The sequence below is a fragment of the Babylonia areolata genome, chromosome 12, assembly GCF_041734735.1.
Source record: "Babylonia areolata isolate BAREFJ2019XMU chromosome 12, ASM4173473v1, whole genome shotgun sequence".
In the NCBI taxonomy this organism is placed as follows: domain Eukaryota; kingdom Metazoa; phylum Mollusca; class Gastropoda; order Neogastropoda; family Buccinidae; genus Babylonia; species Babylonia areolata.
The window spans coordinates 40,370,387-40,386,032 of NC_134887.1; the positions used below are offsets into that span (position 1 = coordinate 40,370,387).

The following is a 15,646-nucleotide window of genomic DNA, read 5'->3' on the forward strand; positions in this document are numbered from 1 at the left end:
CAATATACACATTTACACACACACACACACACACACATTCGCACACACACAGCAAGACAGCAAAACAGGCACATGCATTTGCTCTTTCTCTCTCTCCCTGGCCAATATTCTCATACACCCAACCATTGCAGAATTAACATTTATTCATTCATGCATACTCTCTCTGTGTAGCCAACTTGCTGATGTAATATCCACCATTGCAGAACATTTGTATTTGTATTTCTTTTTATCACAACAGATTTCTCTGTGGATGGATTCATTTATGCATTCATTCTCTTTGTGTCTGACTTGCTGATGTATATCCCATAACGCAATAATGATTCATTCATGTGTTTATTTATTCTCTCTCTCTCTCTCTCTCTCTCTCTGTGGCCAACTTATTGACCTATTCACCATTGCAAAATAAGATTAATTCATTCATTCATTCATTCATTCATTCATTCTCTCTCTCTTTCTGTCTCTCTCTGTGGCCAACTTACTGACCTATCCACCACTGCAAAATAAGATTCATTCATTCATTCATTCTATCTCTCTCTCTCTCTCTGTGGCCAACTTACTCATCTATCCACCTTTGCAAAATAAGATTCATTCATTCATTCATTCATTCTCTCTCCCTCTTTTATCAAGTTGACTTCTTGGATTTCTTTTTGGCAGATTTTGGAGGACCAAGGATCTTGAATGTGGTTCTGTAACAAAAAAAAAAAAAGTTGTACAAATATCCACCAGCAAACATTTAACAGATAAAACATCATCTTTTGCAACTTTTGTACATTGAAAGGTTAAAAGGTCCTACAAGCCTTCCACAACCACTGGGCCAGTAATTTCTTATCCACTGTTATCTAGGGCTTGGCAACAGAAGGCGGGGGCCCAATCCTCTCCTGCTGTTCTTGATCTTCATCGGCCCATGTCGGGCACCCATTCACACACGAGAGGTGGGGTGAGGAAGATCGGAGTAAAAAGACTTTCCCCAAGGACACACTATCATGGGGCCTCCAACCATGAACAGTGGTGAACACTCTATCACAGGCCCTCAAACCATGAACAGTGGTGAACAGGCCCTCAAACCCTGAACAATGGTGAACACTATCACAGGCCCTCAAACCATGAACAGTGGTGAACACTCTATCAAAGCCCTCAAACCATGAACAGTGGTGAACACTCTATCACAGGCCCTCAAACCATGAACAGTGGTGAACACTCTATCAAAGCCCTCAAACCATGAACAGTGGTGAACACTCTATCACAGCCCTCAAACCCTGAACAGTGGTGAACACTCTATCACAGGCCCTCAAACCCTGAACAGTGGTGAACACTGTATCACAGGCCCTCAAACCCTGAACAGTGGTGAACACTGTATCACAGGGCCTCAAACCCTGAACAGTGGTGAACACTCTATCACAGGCCCTCAAACCATGAACAGTGGTGAACACTCTATCACAGGCCCTCAAACCCTGAACAGTGGTGAACACCGTATCAGAAGTAGGACGCCTAACCCATCCTGTACCCACTGTAACACAAACAGAAACTGAGGTTGGGTACCCCATTCACACGTGAGGTGAACTGAGGAAAATCGGAGTACAGCGCTGTCACACGTGCTAAAGCAGACATGCACCCGCTCCACGATACCCCACGACAGACGCCACAACACAAGCCCAGGCAGAAGTGAAATTATGTAATGCATTTAATGAATGTATGTATATATCTATCGATGTATAAAAAAAAAATTCTAAAGAGCAAACAAACAAAAAACAACAACAACAAAAACCGACAGCAGAAATGCAGCCTTATTCTTCACACAGTACCACAAGGGTACTGATAAGAAAGATCACACAGTCATTAGATCCTCTTGAAGGCACTGCACCTCAGCCTCACTCTCACCAATATCAAAAAAGGTATGTGGTTGTATTTTTAGTCCAGCTTTCTCTCCCTCTCCCTCCGCAGGTAAGTATTATGAAAACAAACGTCAGGAACGACAACTGTCCAGGAGACTTTGGAAAATAAAATAAAATAAAATAAGCTAAACTGGAAGCACAGAATGGTCTTTTTGTTTGTTCACAATAGAATATCCGACACATGAACACAGAACTGTTGCTGACGCTGGCGGACTGAAGACAGGCCCTCAGTAAGGAATATCAACGGAGCCCTCAGCGGATCTGTCGCCGGCACCGAGAGGCGGGTGGCCCAGAGCGACATGACTGAACAGAGGCACCAACACCTCGAAGACACGCGCAAGGCAGAAACCCTGACCACAATGCTGTCAAGCGTGGAGGCTCACTGACTGGACTGAAGGACAAAAACCACCCACTGGCCAACGCACAGTGTTCTGTTGATGAACGAACGGGTGCTTACGAAGAACTAGAGAAACGAAGAACACATGCAGTCCCATCTGGCGGACATGAAGTCGTTTACAGAGGGAAACAACGAACAGCAGCCGATCAGCGCTGGTTCCATCACCGTCCTTCTCCAAGGACTGACTCCCTTCAAGCGAAGATAGGAAAAACCGGTGAGGAGCATTGGAAGTACTAAAACTTCGCTCACTCAATTTCCTGTATATTTTTTTGTTCAGTTGCACGAGACACTTATGAAACATACAAAACATGATACGACAACACAATCTCTCCACGCTCGAATGCCCAACCACCAAAGGGAACATGCACAATGAAAAACATCGTGCACGTACATCAGCAACACACCTGCCTCTAAAATAATCCAGCCACCCACCAGCCTCCGCCAACTTTGCCTGCCATGAGAGAAGAAAGAGGGGATGAGACAGATTCGAACCCCTCCGTAAATGTAAAAGAAAACAAAAAACAGCGGAACCATCATGTTGTCCATGACAGGTTCCTTTCTCAAGGACACAACACAGTGACAAAACAGGGCCTCAAACCCTGATCACTGGGGAACACTAGATCAGAAGGCCAACACCTTACCGATTCTGCCAGTGCTGCAGCCCCTCTGAAGCACGTACACAGAATGAAAAGGGTAATGGATGAACATTTTGAAAAAATTTAACTGTAATTGGTTATCATTCCACAAGCACTGACTTATTTTGTTTCATGGTACTGTGGAACCACCCCACACCCTCCCCCCTTCCCAAAAATCGGAAAAAAAAAAAAAAATTATGATGAAGCAAATCTTTCCCTCGACAAGTTTTCTGAAGATAATGTAACTGAAGTGTAGGTGTCATGTTTTCAGAACATGTACCACGGGTTTTGAAACATCTGATTTCTTTCTGTAGTTTGGGTTCTGAATGTACTTTACTACAGCTCTGACATAGCCTCAGTGGTCTGCTGGAGGCTTAACTCTCTCCATACGAACGGCGAAAGAGACGACGTTAACAGCGTTTCACCCCAATTACCATCATCAAAATATTGCAAGCGGAACGCTCTTATACTGAAGAGGTGAATGTTGACAAAGAATACCACAATTCTGACGACGGAAGCTAAAGGTTGGGTCACTCAGACACCCACTGGACATCCGAGGGGTCTGTGTAGAGGAGAAGAGAGGACTGGCCGTACTGAGTGACTTAAGCGAGAGGAGTGAAAATTAATGAATAGGATCTGACTGTCAGCAGTGACAAAATGGATCCATTTATTTGTTTATGCATTTTTTTCTGTTTTATTCCTCAAGGCCTGACTAACCGCGTTTGGTTACACTGCTGGTCAGGCATCTGCTTAGCAGGTGTGGTGTAGCGTATATGGACTTGTCCGACCAAACAGTGACGCCTCTTTGAATTACTGAACTGAACACACTGTCAGTTGTAAAAAAAATGAAAAAATAAAAATAATAACTAAAAAAAATTTCTTAATATATAAATCACACTACTGGATGCAATGGTAGCACTGACACAGGCTGAGTACTTACTGGCATGTGGAGCAGATGGGACTGAACATGCAGAAAACTGCAACACAAGCATACATAAATCCATGGAAATTTTTATATACACACATTCACATACATATAATTATAAAATCTCTCTCTCTCTCTCTCTCTCTCTCTCTCTCTATATATATATATATATATATATATATATATATATATATATATACAAACACACAACAGAGGGGGAACAAATGTAAAGAAAGGAAAGAAAATATGTGCTCCGTTTTGATAAAAGAAGTAAGCTGCCACAGGTAATGGATAACATAATTATATTAATCCTTTAATAACACTTTATTAAAAAACAAAAACAAAAACTGGTGTTCCTTGAAGCTATGTCAACATGAATACATGCCATGATGTGACATTTGGTATCTTGTTTATCTTGTTCTTTATTATTTGTTATTGTTCTTTATCTTATTATTACTATTATAAGTATTATCATATTGAAAAATAACCCTTGTATCTCAACAAAAAAAACAAACAACAAAAAAAAAGTGCTCCGTGAACTTAAACATAACTGATATCACACACACACACACACACATACACAAATACACACCCACCCAGCCACCCACACACACACACACATACACAAAGCAGACACTGCCTTACGACTTACTGGAGAGACAGACGGAGCACACATAGCCAATGTCGATGAGGTGCCGATGACAGAAGCAGGCAGCACGATAATCCACCTGTGCCCGTGGTGGCAGCGTCAGCTTGGATCGGACCGTGGGGTCGGGGAGAAACAGCCACTGAGCGCAGAGAGAGAGAGCGAGAGTTTCAGCTTTCAAGGTGAGAATAAACGAAATCAGAATCAAAATAGTTCTTTGGAACAAGAATGTACTCATGGCTGGTGCGTATACAGGGGGAGGTTAGTGCAGGGTGAGTGACCTCGTAGCTCAGAGCAAGCGGACTGCTTAAAAAAACAAAAAAGAAAAAAACAAAAACGAACTAACAATAAGGACCAAATGCCTCATATGCCTGAGCTACGCATAAACAACAAAATGCACTGGGACTCACAGCCTTGAGAGTCTACCACAGTTTGTGTAAAACAATAACATAAAATGAAATGAAATTGTTACGAACGGCGAAAGAGAAGACGTTAACAGCGTTTCACCCCAATTACCACTATCAAAATATTACAAGCGGAAGGCTCTCATACTGAAGAGTTGAATGCTGACAAAGAATACCACAATTCTGACGACGGAAGCTAAAGGTTGGGTCATTCAGACACCCACTGGACATCCGAGGGGTCTGTGTAAAGGAGATGAGAGGACTGGCAGTACTGAGTGAGTTAAAACAGCTGGCAGGAAGGATTGGGCCCTGCCTTCCTGTGCCGAATCCTAGACCCAGTGGACAATAATTCACTGCCCCAGTGGCTGTGAAAGGCTATAGGAAATTTCACCTTTTAGTTTCAAATCTCCTCTTTAAACTCCAGGTAGGAGATAACTCAGTCAGCACCAGCTTCCCCCTTACAAGCACTGGGTACAAGAACGTTCTTATTCCGAAGCACTGTCCTGATTTCATTTGTTAATATCTACTTTGTCAGCTCATACCATTTATGGACAGAAAAAAGCATGTACATGTTGCTTAATCTGCTCAAATCAAATCTGTTCAAAAGGACCAGATCACCATGTGCTTTAATTATGCAATGCAGGTTTTCAATTAAACACAGAAGCTTCTTGCAGTGTCTAGTACACACACACACACACACACACACACACACACACACACACACACACACACACAAATGTGGTTGCTTTGTTTTCCCTGTCAACAAAATTGTCAGTCATGTAAATAATCATTGTCTACTAATGATTCTCAGTCATGTAAATTACCCTTATCTTTTCCAAATCATGTGCATTACCCATGTCTATTCCCAAATCTCAGTAATCTGAATTATATCCCTGTCTACTCTACAGAAGCACATGTCGACTACACGTACCATGGACCAGTACACCAAGAAGTTTATATGTGGTAAATATCATGTCTCTGTAACTAAGCTGCTTTGTATCATTCACCCTTTCATACATTTCATCACTATCAAAAAGGTAGCCATGCACTCAACGTGCAATTACCTGCTCCACATTTACACAGATATGGACCCTTTAAAAACAACACCCACACTCTCTCTCTTTCTCACACACACACACACATCACACACACATTCTGTAACACAGCAGTACAAGAAAGAGAGTGAGAAAAACAAGTGTCTAAAACCAATGAAAGCGGCAGAAAAACTGGGAGGAACTGACAAGACACACCAAAGAAAGACGACAACAGTGAGACAGACCCGAAATCGACTCACCAACAAATACTGCAAGAGGGCAGTCTCCTGGGGAACCTTCAGGTAGATACCGCCTGAAATGTCACAGGCCTGAAAAAAGAAAAAAAGAAAAAAGATCAGCAAATGTTGGGGTTTTTTGACTTCTTTTTTTTCACCCAACCTGCAGCCTGCAACACCAAGTGCCTGTGCAAAGATCTTTAGCATCAAATGGTAAGATTTCGTCTCAAAAGAAGAGAGGTCAGATACAGATCCCATCGCCCTCTAATGTTAAAACCACCCTCTAAAACAACAGCACACACTTAGCCCGCATAAAAGAACCTACAACAACCAAAGGTCTATTATTATCTCTGACAAAATTCTGCACAGAAAAATTCCACTCTGACAGTAAAACGAATACACTTGCAGAAAGAAAAACAAACAAACAAAAATAAAGAAAAAAAAGGGGGCGGCACCACTCAAACATGCATGCACACACACACTCAACTATGAGCAACAGCATGAGAGACTCAACAACATTTGCTGTTTATTTATTCTTTTTTTTTTCAATCAATCACCTGACACACAAGTTTCAAAGAAATAAGCCTCACCTGTTGGAGCAGGCCTGAATCCTTCTCCAATACGCAAGCGTCGATCACAACATTCTGCAACACATTACATCCAGTGTCACAATGTGTAGCTTCTTCCTCTTCGTCTGCATTCAAGAGCTATGACTCCCGCATTCACTGGTAATAATAATCATAATAATAATGGTATTTATACAGCGCTGAATCTTGTGCAGAGACAAATCAAAGCGCTTTCGTACCAGTCATTCACACGCATACATAACTCTAAAACTGGAGAAGCTGGAGACAAGGGAGAGGCAGGGAAGGGAGGCTATTTTGGAAAAAAATGACGCACACACACACACACATATATAAAAAATGTCCAGATCAAAAACAGAGGAACCACAGAATACACACAAAAAGGCAGAGGCCAACACAGTGCAGCTAGTGGGCGCAAGGGCAAGTTACTCTGGTATGTCCATATGGACAGGCTTTCACATGCAGGACTGTTTTTTTACCCCATACTCCACACAGCCATGCTCCATTTCCAGAGGTGTACCTGTTGGGTTATGATCATGTTTCCATCACCAACTAAATGCTGACATGGATTACATGGTCTTCAACCTGCCCCCCCCCCCCCCCTCCCCCCCCCCCTTCTTCATGCATACACAAAAGGGAGTTCAGGTGCTTGCAGGTCTGCATGTATGTTGACCTGGGAGATGCGGGAAAATATCTCCACCTTTAAATTTCCAGTTCCAACAAGAATGCGGGTGCATGTGAATCTAAGCTGCCATTGTGATTGACTGAAGAAATCAACTGCATACGTTTTTTGTTGTTGTTTTTTCTCTGAACATAAACAAATTTTTCATATTTTCATAACAGGGTGACACTTTTTGGGTTTTTTTTCCAGAACCAATATAAACAAATCAAGAAGGTAGGCATGTCTGGGGGACACACACACACACACACACAAGGAGAAGAAATGGGAAACAACACTGGCACACAGGACTTGGATCTACCTGTTTCTGTGCAGTGAACACGGCGTTCATGAAATTCATGTACTGTGAAGGATTGTCCTCAGCGCCTTTCAACACCTGAAAAACAACCCCCAATGTAGAATACTTCAGTCACTTCTCCACAACTCAAAAAACAACAAAACAGAAAAAAAACAACTAAAAACAAGAACACAACCTCCGCCCCCCCTGCCCCCCCTCCCCCCAAAAATACAAGCAACAAAGAGTATACGACTCAGCCACACAACTCAAAGGGTGGGAGGCATGAAAGTTACGACAACAATCTGCAACGATTACAGCTTGTATCACAATCCTGCTTCCGACATAAACAGGAACTATGTCGCGTTGATGCATTTCCCGCAGGCATATTTTTCTGAGAGCTAGGAGGCATTTCCTGCAGGCATATTTATCTGAGAGCTAGGAGGCATTTCCAGCAGGCATATTTTTCTGAGAACTAGGAGGCATTTCCTGCAGGCATATTTTTCTGAGAACAAGGAGGCATTTCCTGCAGGCATATTTATCTGAGAACAAGGAGGTCCTGCAGGCATATTTTTCTGAGAACTAGGAGGCATTTCCTGCAGGCATATTCATCTGAGAGCTAGGAGGCATTTCCTGCAGGCGTATTTATCTGAGAGCTAGGAGGAATTTCCTGCAGGCATATTCATCTGAGAACTAGGAGGCATTTCCTGCAGGCATATTCATCCGAGAGCTAGGAGGCATTTCCTGCAGGCATATTTTTCTGAGAACTAGGAGGCATTTCCTGCAGGCATATTCATCTGAGAACAAGGAGGCATTTCCTGCAGGCATATTCATCTGAGAGCTAGGAGGCATTTCCTGCAGGCATATTTACCTGAGAGCTACTTACACGAAGTATCCAGAAGGATGAATGGCCACCCTTGATACCAGAATGAAGATTATAGTCATCATGATTCCGTCTGAGCGTTCATCAATTAAGAGTGTGTGACAGATTATATCTCATCAGTAAAACAAATACCCAAGCAAGTCATGGTGTCAGATGTACTGTGAAAAACAAAGCAAAACATTGTAACAAACAAATGACTTCACTGAAAGATTCAATTCAAGTTGGCTCACAGGACGTGTCAGTTCAATGCGGCTGACAGGATCTCATTCCATCAAACTGTCTTACAAAGCCATAAACAAACACACAAACTGTAATAGCTGATATAATTGAAGCTATTGCTATGTTATAACTGGTCTCATTATTATCAATAGCATCTTAATATTATTATTTAATCTACTGCTATCACAAGCATCATAGTCATTGAAACCATCATCACTACTGCCCTCAATAATGTGTCAATATTGATTGATTGAATGATTGGACAAGTCGTTAAATGTGTGTATGTGAGAGAGAGAGAGTGTGTGTGTGTGTGTGTGTGTGTGTTTGTGTGTGTGTGTGTGTTTTGGTTTTGCTTTGTTGCTTTCTTTTTTATATATACATAGATATATATATATATATATATATATATATTTATTATACTTCTGATTTTGTTTTTTTCTCTACTGGATGTTACAGTTTGTTTATACTGTTTTGTTCATACTGTTCTCTGTATATTGTATACATGTCTTTGCAAAATTTTTTTTAAAGTTTAAACAAACAAAAAGATAGTACAACACTCACCAGTATACGAGAGGACAGTTTCTCCCCAATAGTGCACTCTTTCTCTAGTCTGTGGATATCTGGTTCATGTTATCAAGGCTTAGTGTAACTGCTACATACATCAGTGCTCTATGCCACATATTTCTGATGAATCTGTAAGATGGACAATGTGGAGTGATGGCCTAGAGGTAACACGTCCGCCTTGGAAGCGAGAGAATCTGAGTGCGCTGGTTTGAATCACGGTTCAGCCGCCGATATTTTCTCCCCCTCCACTAGACCTTGAGTGGTGGTCTGGACGCTAGTCATTCGGATGAGACGATAAACCGATGCAGCATGCATTTAGCGCATGTAAAAGAACCCATGGCAACAAAAGGGTTGTTCCTGGCAAAATTCTGTAGAAAAATCCACTTCCATAGGGAAAACAAATAAAAGTACACGCAGGAAAAAATACAAAAAAATGGGTGGCGCTGTAGTGTAGCGACACGGTCTCCCTGGGGAGAGCAGCCCGAATTTCAGAGAAATCTGATGTGATAAAAAGAAATACAAATACAAATCCACCAGGTATCTATAGATCCATCTCTGAGATAGATAGATTGATAGCTATACATTATTTTTATTTATTCATGAGATACAGAATTGAAAAAGCAATCAGGTGACAGACAAATGTACAGGTGAGGGGTTGATGGGGGAATGTGTGTGTGTGTGTGTGTGTGTGTGTGTGTGCGTGTGTGAGTTTGTGTGTGTGTATGTGTGTATGTGTGCGCGCGCACACGTGTGTGTGTGTGTGTCTGTGCATGAATATGTAGCTCTCTGTGTGTTTATGCTCTTATGTGTGTATATGTGTGTGCATATACATGTAATTGTGTGTGTGTGCGTGTGTGCGTGCGCGCATATGCATGCATGCGTGCAAGCAAGTGGGTAAGTGCAAGCATTTGTCGTGCTTGTGTGTGCCAGCAAATGTGTGTGAATGTGTCTCCACATGAATTTTTTTTCAATTAAAAACAATCAAAATCAAACAGAAAAAAAAGTGTCGTCTGTCTATATCGGTGCACTTGTATGAGCAGTGTGGAGACTTCCGAGAGAAAAGGATACAGCATAGGGCCATGGCCAGGGCACCTGCAACTACAGAGTTTGGGGACACTTCTCCCTCCAAATCTGAAATTTGAAAAAAAAAAAAAAAAAAAAAATCAGTTCCAATTTCCCAAGAAAATTCTTCGGATGGTTTCGTTACATTTCATTCTGACGAAAACTCAGTGTTATTTTGCTGGGATGGTGATCGACGCCGACCGTCAACATAATGGATTTGTGAGGCAGAGATGGCTGTGAGTATTATCTTCTTCTTCTTCTGCTTTCACTCGTATGCACACGAGTGGGCTTTTACATGTATGACCGTTTTTATCCCGCCATGCAGGCAGCCATACTCCGTTTTCAGGGGTGTGCATGCTGGGTATGTTCTTGTTTCCATAACCCATCGAACGCTGACATGGATTACAGGATCTTTAACGTGCGTATTTGATCTTCTGCTTGCATATACACATGAAGGGGGTTCAGGCACTAGCAGGTCTGCACATATGTTGACCTGGGAGATCGTAAAAATCTCCACCCTTTACCCACCAGGCGCCGTCACCATGATTCGAACCCGGGACCCTCAGATTGACAGTCCAACGCTTTAACCACTCGGCTATTGCGCCCGTCTGTGAGTAATATAATAACTTAATATATAACATTTCATTTTTCGTATTGTGCTATAATTCAAGCGTAAGCAAGCTCTAAGCACTTTACAATCCAATGAGTGTGATGTCCATCAATTTTTCAATACTGAAGTGTTTGCTATCCTTTGCTTGTATCAACAACATATCCATGTGTGAGAGAGTGAACAGTGTTCAGATACACATGAGCATGCACGAGAATCTGAGAGAGAACGAGATTGTGTGAGAGGCGGCAGTCGAGCAACACAACACTGGAAGAGTACGCAATAAACAGCGAAAGCAACTCTACTTCTTGTGTGTGTGTTTACTCCACTCAGCCACGCTAGCACCACATGCCAACATTACACATGATTTGAAAAAATGTCCAAGAAATGTGCTATGGCAGCCTTTTTTTTCTCTCTCTCTTTTTTTTTTTTCTTTTTTTTCATACTGAACTAGGGGAGTGTCAAAGCAGAGACAGTGAAACCTGCCTGAAGAAAGTTAGGGAGAGCAAAGAAGCAGGGGGAGAAGGTAAAGGGAGAGTTAAAGAAAGATCTTAACCAAAATGAGACTCAACAACATCTGAACAGGTTCATAATAATTTTTAAAAAAGGAAATTTTCTATCTAAAATTATGTTTAAATAACATACTTTCTGTGACCCAACTAGTGCAGACTCCAGCAGGGGTCTGACATTCCTGTCCTGTGCAAACTACTATCCGCCTATGCGGAGAAAATGAAACTAAACAGCATTTAAGTGACTTCAATGAGCACATCACATGTGTGCCAACATAAAAAGTACCTCAAATGGTCACAAAATGACATGTAAAAAATTACTGCAACAACATTCGGTCAATCACTCAATGGCTTTGTAATTCCTTCAGTTATTCTCATGTCACACATGATACATATAATAAATAAGTGTCCCCATCCCGGAGTATAAGCCAGTAAGTGTGTACAGTCTACTCTACAAATGCGTTAAACACAAACACACTGCACCGCCACGACCGTCCCCACCATTGCACAACCCACAAACTTCAGTGACATCAGCCAAAGACTGCTTTGTAAGATATTCACTTACTTTTCAGAACCAGCTGCTTTGTTGCATGTTTAACGATGCCTTCCACCTGTGAGAACAGCTCATATTTGCCATCTCGGGCACTTGTTGGGGCATCTCCGCTGTCGGTTTCCATCTGTGTCTGGTCATCTTGCCGCACTGGATACAAAAAGTGACTGCAAGACACATGTCACTCAGGTCAATTATGCTCCTCGCTGAGCTCAATAATATCTCTAGCTACTATGGACACAGACTGTGCTTTCCACTGACAAACATTCAAAGGGAATGAAGACAGTCATGTGAGCAGAACAGCCTATACAATACCACTTGTGAAATAATGTTACCAATCAATTTCTGTCTTTGCTGACTGATGTAAGAGAACCAAAAATTATTCTGTTCCTGCATTACAAACTCTACATTACAAAAGAAAGCAAAACACAAGTTTTTTTGTTTTGTTTTTCTTTCTTTTTTTGTTCATGGGCTGCGACTCCCACATTCATTTGTTTGCACTAGTGGGCTTATACTTGTATTACAGTTTTTACCCCAGCTATGAAGGCAGTTGTACTTGGTTTTCAGGGGTGGGAGGGTGTATGTCGGGTATGTTTCATATTTTCATAACCCACCAACCGCTGACATGGATTACAGGATCTTTAACATGCATATTTGATCTTCTGCATGTGTATACACATGAAGCAGGTTCAGTCGCTAGCAGGTCTGCACATCTGTTGACCTGGGAGATCATCAAAATCTCCACCTTTTACCCACCAGGTGAGTGCATGCAATATTTGTGTACCTATTAGACTGGGTTTCTTCTATTAGTTCTAAACAAATTTGCCAGAGGACAACCTTCTTGCTGGGTTCTTCAGTACGTCAAGTGCATGCTGTATACGGACCTTGGTTTATCACCTAATGATAGACTGGACATGCAGTTTGATTTTCCTGTCAAACTTAGGGGGAAAAGGGGAGACTGGGATTCGAACACAGATCCTTATGGACACTGTATTGATTATACAACAATCCTGCAACCTTCCCTCCCCTCCCCATTACAGGACAATAATTATGAGGTAGTTACTGGCATCAAGCTCCCTCACGTTAACACACAGTAACATCAGATAGAAAAAAGTATTAATTACACAAATTTTATGCATCTAGTTACAGAGTATGTGACAAAGCGTGCTGTACTATAAGATATAATACTGATAATTAACACTCCAGAGAACAGAAATTAGAGTAGAAGTGTACCAGGGTCACAAGGAATACTAGGGGGGATAGAACATAAAAAGGTACAAACATAAAATAACAAATCATATACAAACACAAGCACAGCAGAATTTTGGACGTATGCATCATTCATTGCATGTGCATATACTATCAATATAGAAACTTGTATTGATGATATAAGATACATGTAAGAATGTGACAATGCAGTCTGTACTATTGTACCGACATAAAATGTTACCTGGTGTCAGAGTGGGCAGCAATCACTGCCAGTTTGTTGCTGTGTGACAGCATCAGATGGGCGTTGGCAAACACCAGCGCAGTGTCTATACACTCGGACAGCTGAAGCTGTGGAGAATTCAGGTCCTAGAAATGTCACTCATTACCATGTGCTGCTATCGATAACAGAAATGATTACCAGATTTAATCAGTCAATCTTGCACCATCTAATTATTATCATTACACATGTAGCACTGATTTGATCTGGTGTGATCAAGTACTGCTGTCTGTCTGTCTGCCTCCTCGTCAGTTTCAACCTCTCCCTCCCCCACATTCACATAATTATATATATATATATATATATATATATATATATATATATATATACATAAAATATACATATATTATATATTATTCTTTCTTTCCAGCACACATAAATTTATGATGTTATATGCATACATTCACAGATTGTGTGTGTGTGTGTGTGTGTGTGTGTGTCAGTGTGTGTCTGTGTGTGCACACATGCCCACACACTGGTGTGTGTGACTGTGAGTGTGTGTGAGTGGAAGTGGAGGAGGGGAAAGAAGAGGGCAGGGGATGGCTTTGTCTATGTTTCAGGCTGTCCGTACAAGTTACAAACTAATTACTTAATCAGTCAGTGTATTAAAAAATATATATATATACTGTTTGTTATCATAATATGAACTATTATTGTAAAGGGAAAAAAGCATGAATACAAATTTTCAATTAGAATCATCTTTATGTTCTGAGGACCATAAAATGACCATTACATTTTAGAATTAAAGCCACACAATTGTGACAATGTACATGTGTACATGTTTTCTGACCAATTCTGTCAAGAAACTTCTAACACAGGGCTTAATTTTTTTCACTTCTATCTCCTTTTTTCCTTCCCCACCTCTACATCCCCAAACGTCTTGGTAACATGTGTGTATACAACATCACACACACACACACACACACACACACACACACGGACACACATAGTGACATACACAGACACAAATATGCACACAACACATACACACATACTCTCTCTCTCTCACACACACACACACAAGGACATACACACACATGCACACCCACCCACATACCATACAGAGGTCAATCTAGATAATGCTGCTGTCATGTTTCACAAGTCATACCTGCGCATCCTGGCCACGAGAACCCCACCATACAGGGTTGGTATCCACCACAAGAACCAGCAGACTGCTCACACTCTGCTCTGAACAGCACATGACAACCATCGTCAGCAACGCCTACTCGATCTACTAATACTTGTATTGTTGTAATAGAAAAAAAAAAAGAAAAAAAAAAAGAACAAGATTAAATTGCACGGGAAATAATGAATACACAATGAGCAAATTGTTGCAATAATTAAATAACCATGAGTAAAATACACAGCTCCACCCAATTTCTTATAAAGAATAAAGTTTAAAATTAAATAATGTGTTCGATATCGAATCGAAGAGAAAGGGGGAAACCGAAAAGCACGAGACAGATAATTCTATCATTATGTCCAACTGCAGTACGCCCAAACAATGTTCTCAACCCCGCCTTCACTCTAACTCCATCTCCTCCGTAAAAAAAACAGAAAACATAGACTAATTCATATGTAATGATAAATCTAAATAAATAATTCTCAAGTCCTCACCAGACATCTTCACATTTCACCACATCCAGATGCGGAAGGTGAATTAGAATTATTTCCCTTTGAATAATAGGCGCTTGCCTGTGATTCTTTTGGTCAAGGACAACACTCCTTGTCAACCAAAGAGTGATGAGTTTCATGGTTAATGTCAGATCAAACGGGAGAGTATTATCTCAGTGTGGGGAATGCATGGTTTGTGTGTGTGTGTTTGTGTGCAACCGTACACAGTGTGGGGTCAGCCCGATACCCCCCCGTGTCGATACTCCCCCGGCTCGTTAATCCCTCTCAAAAATTAATATCCAAAAACAAGCAGATACACATGTATGCATACAGTTGTGACTGATAATGCGCTTTTTTTTGCTTTTTTTTTTTTTTATCAAAGATGTGTTGTGGAATGATCAATGTGTTTTGATGTGTTCTCTTCTTAAACCGTCCGCCTCCAGATT

At 41.2% G+C, this 15,646-nt stretch overlaps 1 protein-coding gene across 2 annotated transcripts; it reads right to left on the reverse strand.

The window, feature by feature from the left end:
• Positions 1–343: 343 nt before the first annotated feature.
• On the reverse strand, positions 344–15,268 carry LOC143288199 (general transcription factor IIH subunit 3-like). 2 transcript variants are annotated; one of them, XM_076596525.1, is made up of 12 exons: positions 15,204–15,268; positions 14,695–14,774; positions 13,551–13,657; positions 12,116–12,267; positions 10,441–10,503; positions 9,370–9,428; positions 7,734–7,808; positions 6,760–6,813; positions 6,194–6,262; positions 4,502–4,637; positions 3,865–3,901; positions 344–686 (listed from the first exon to the last, which is right to left on the reverse strand). In XM_076596525.1, exons 1-12 carry the CDS (start codon positions 15,208–15,210, stop codon positions 623–625), a joined length of 903 nt encoding a protein of 300 aa, XP_076452640.1. In that variant the 5' UTR covers positions 15,211–15,268; the 3' UTR covers positions 344–622. The 2 variants fall into 2 exon arrangements, with proteins under 2 accessions (XP_076452640.1, XP_076452639.1); XM_076596524.1 differs by having other exon boundaries at positions 13,551–13,675; positions 15,204–15,253.
• Between the last annotated feature and the right edge of the window lie 378 nt (positions 15,269–15,646).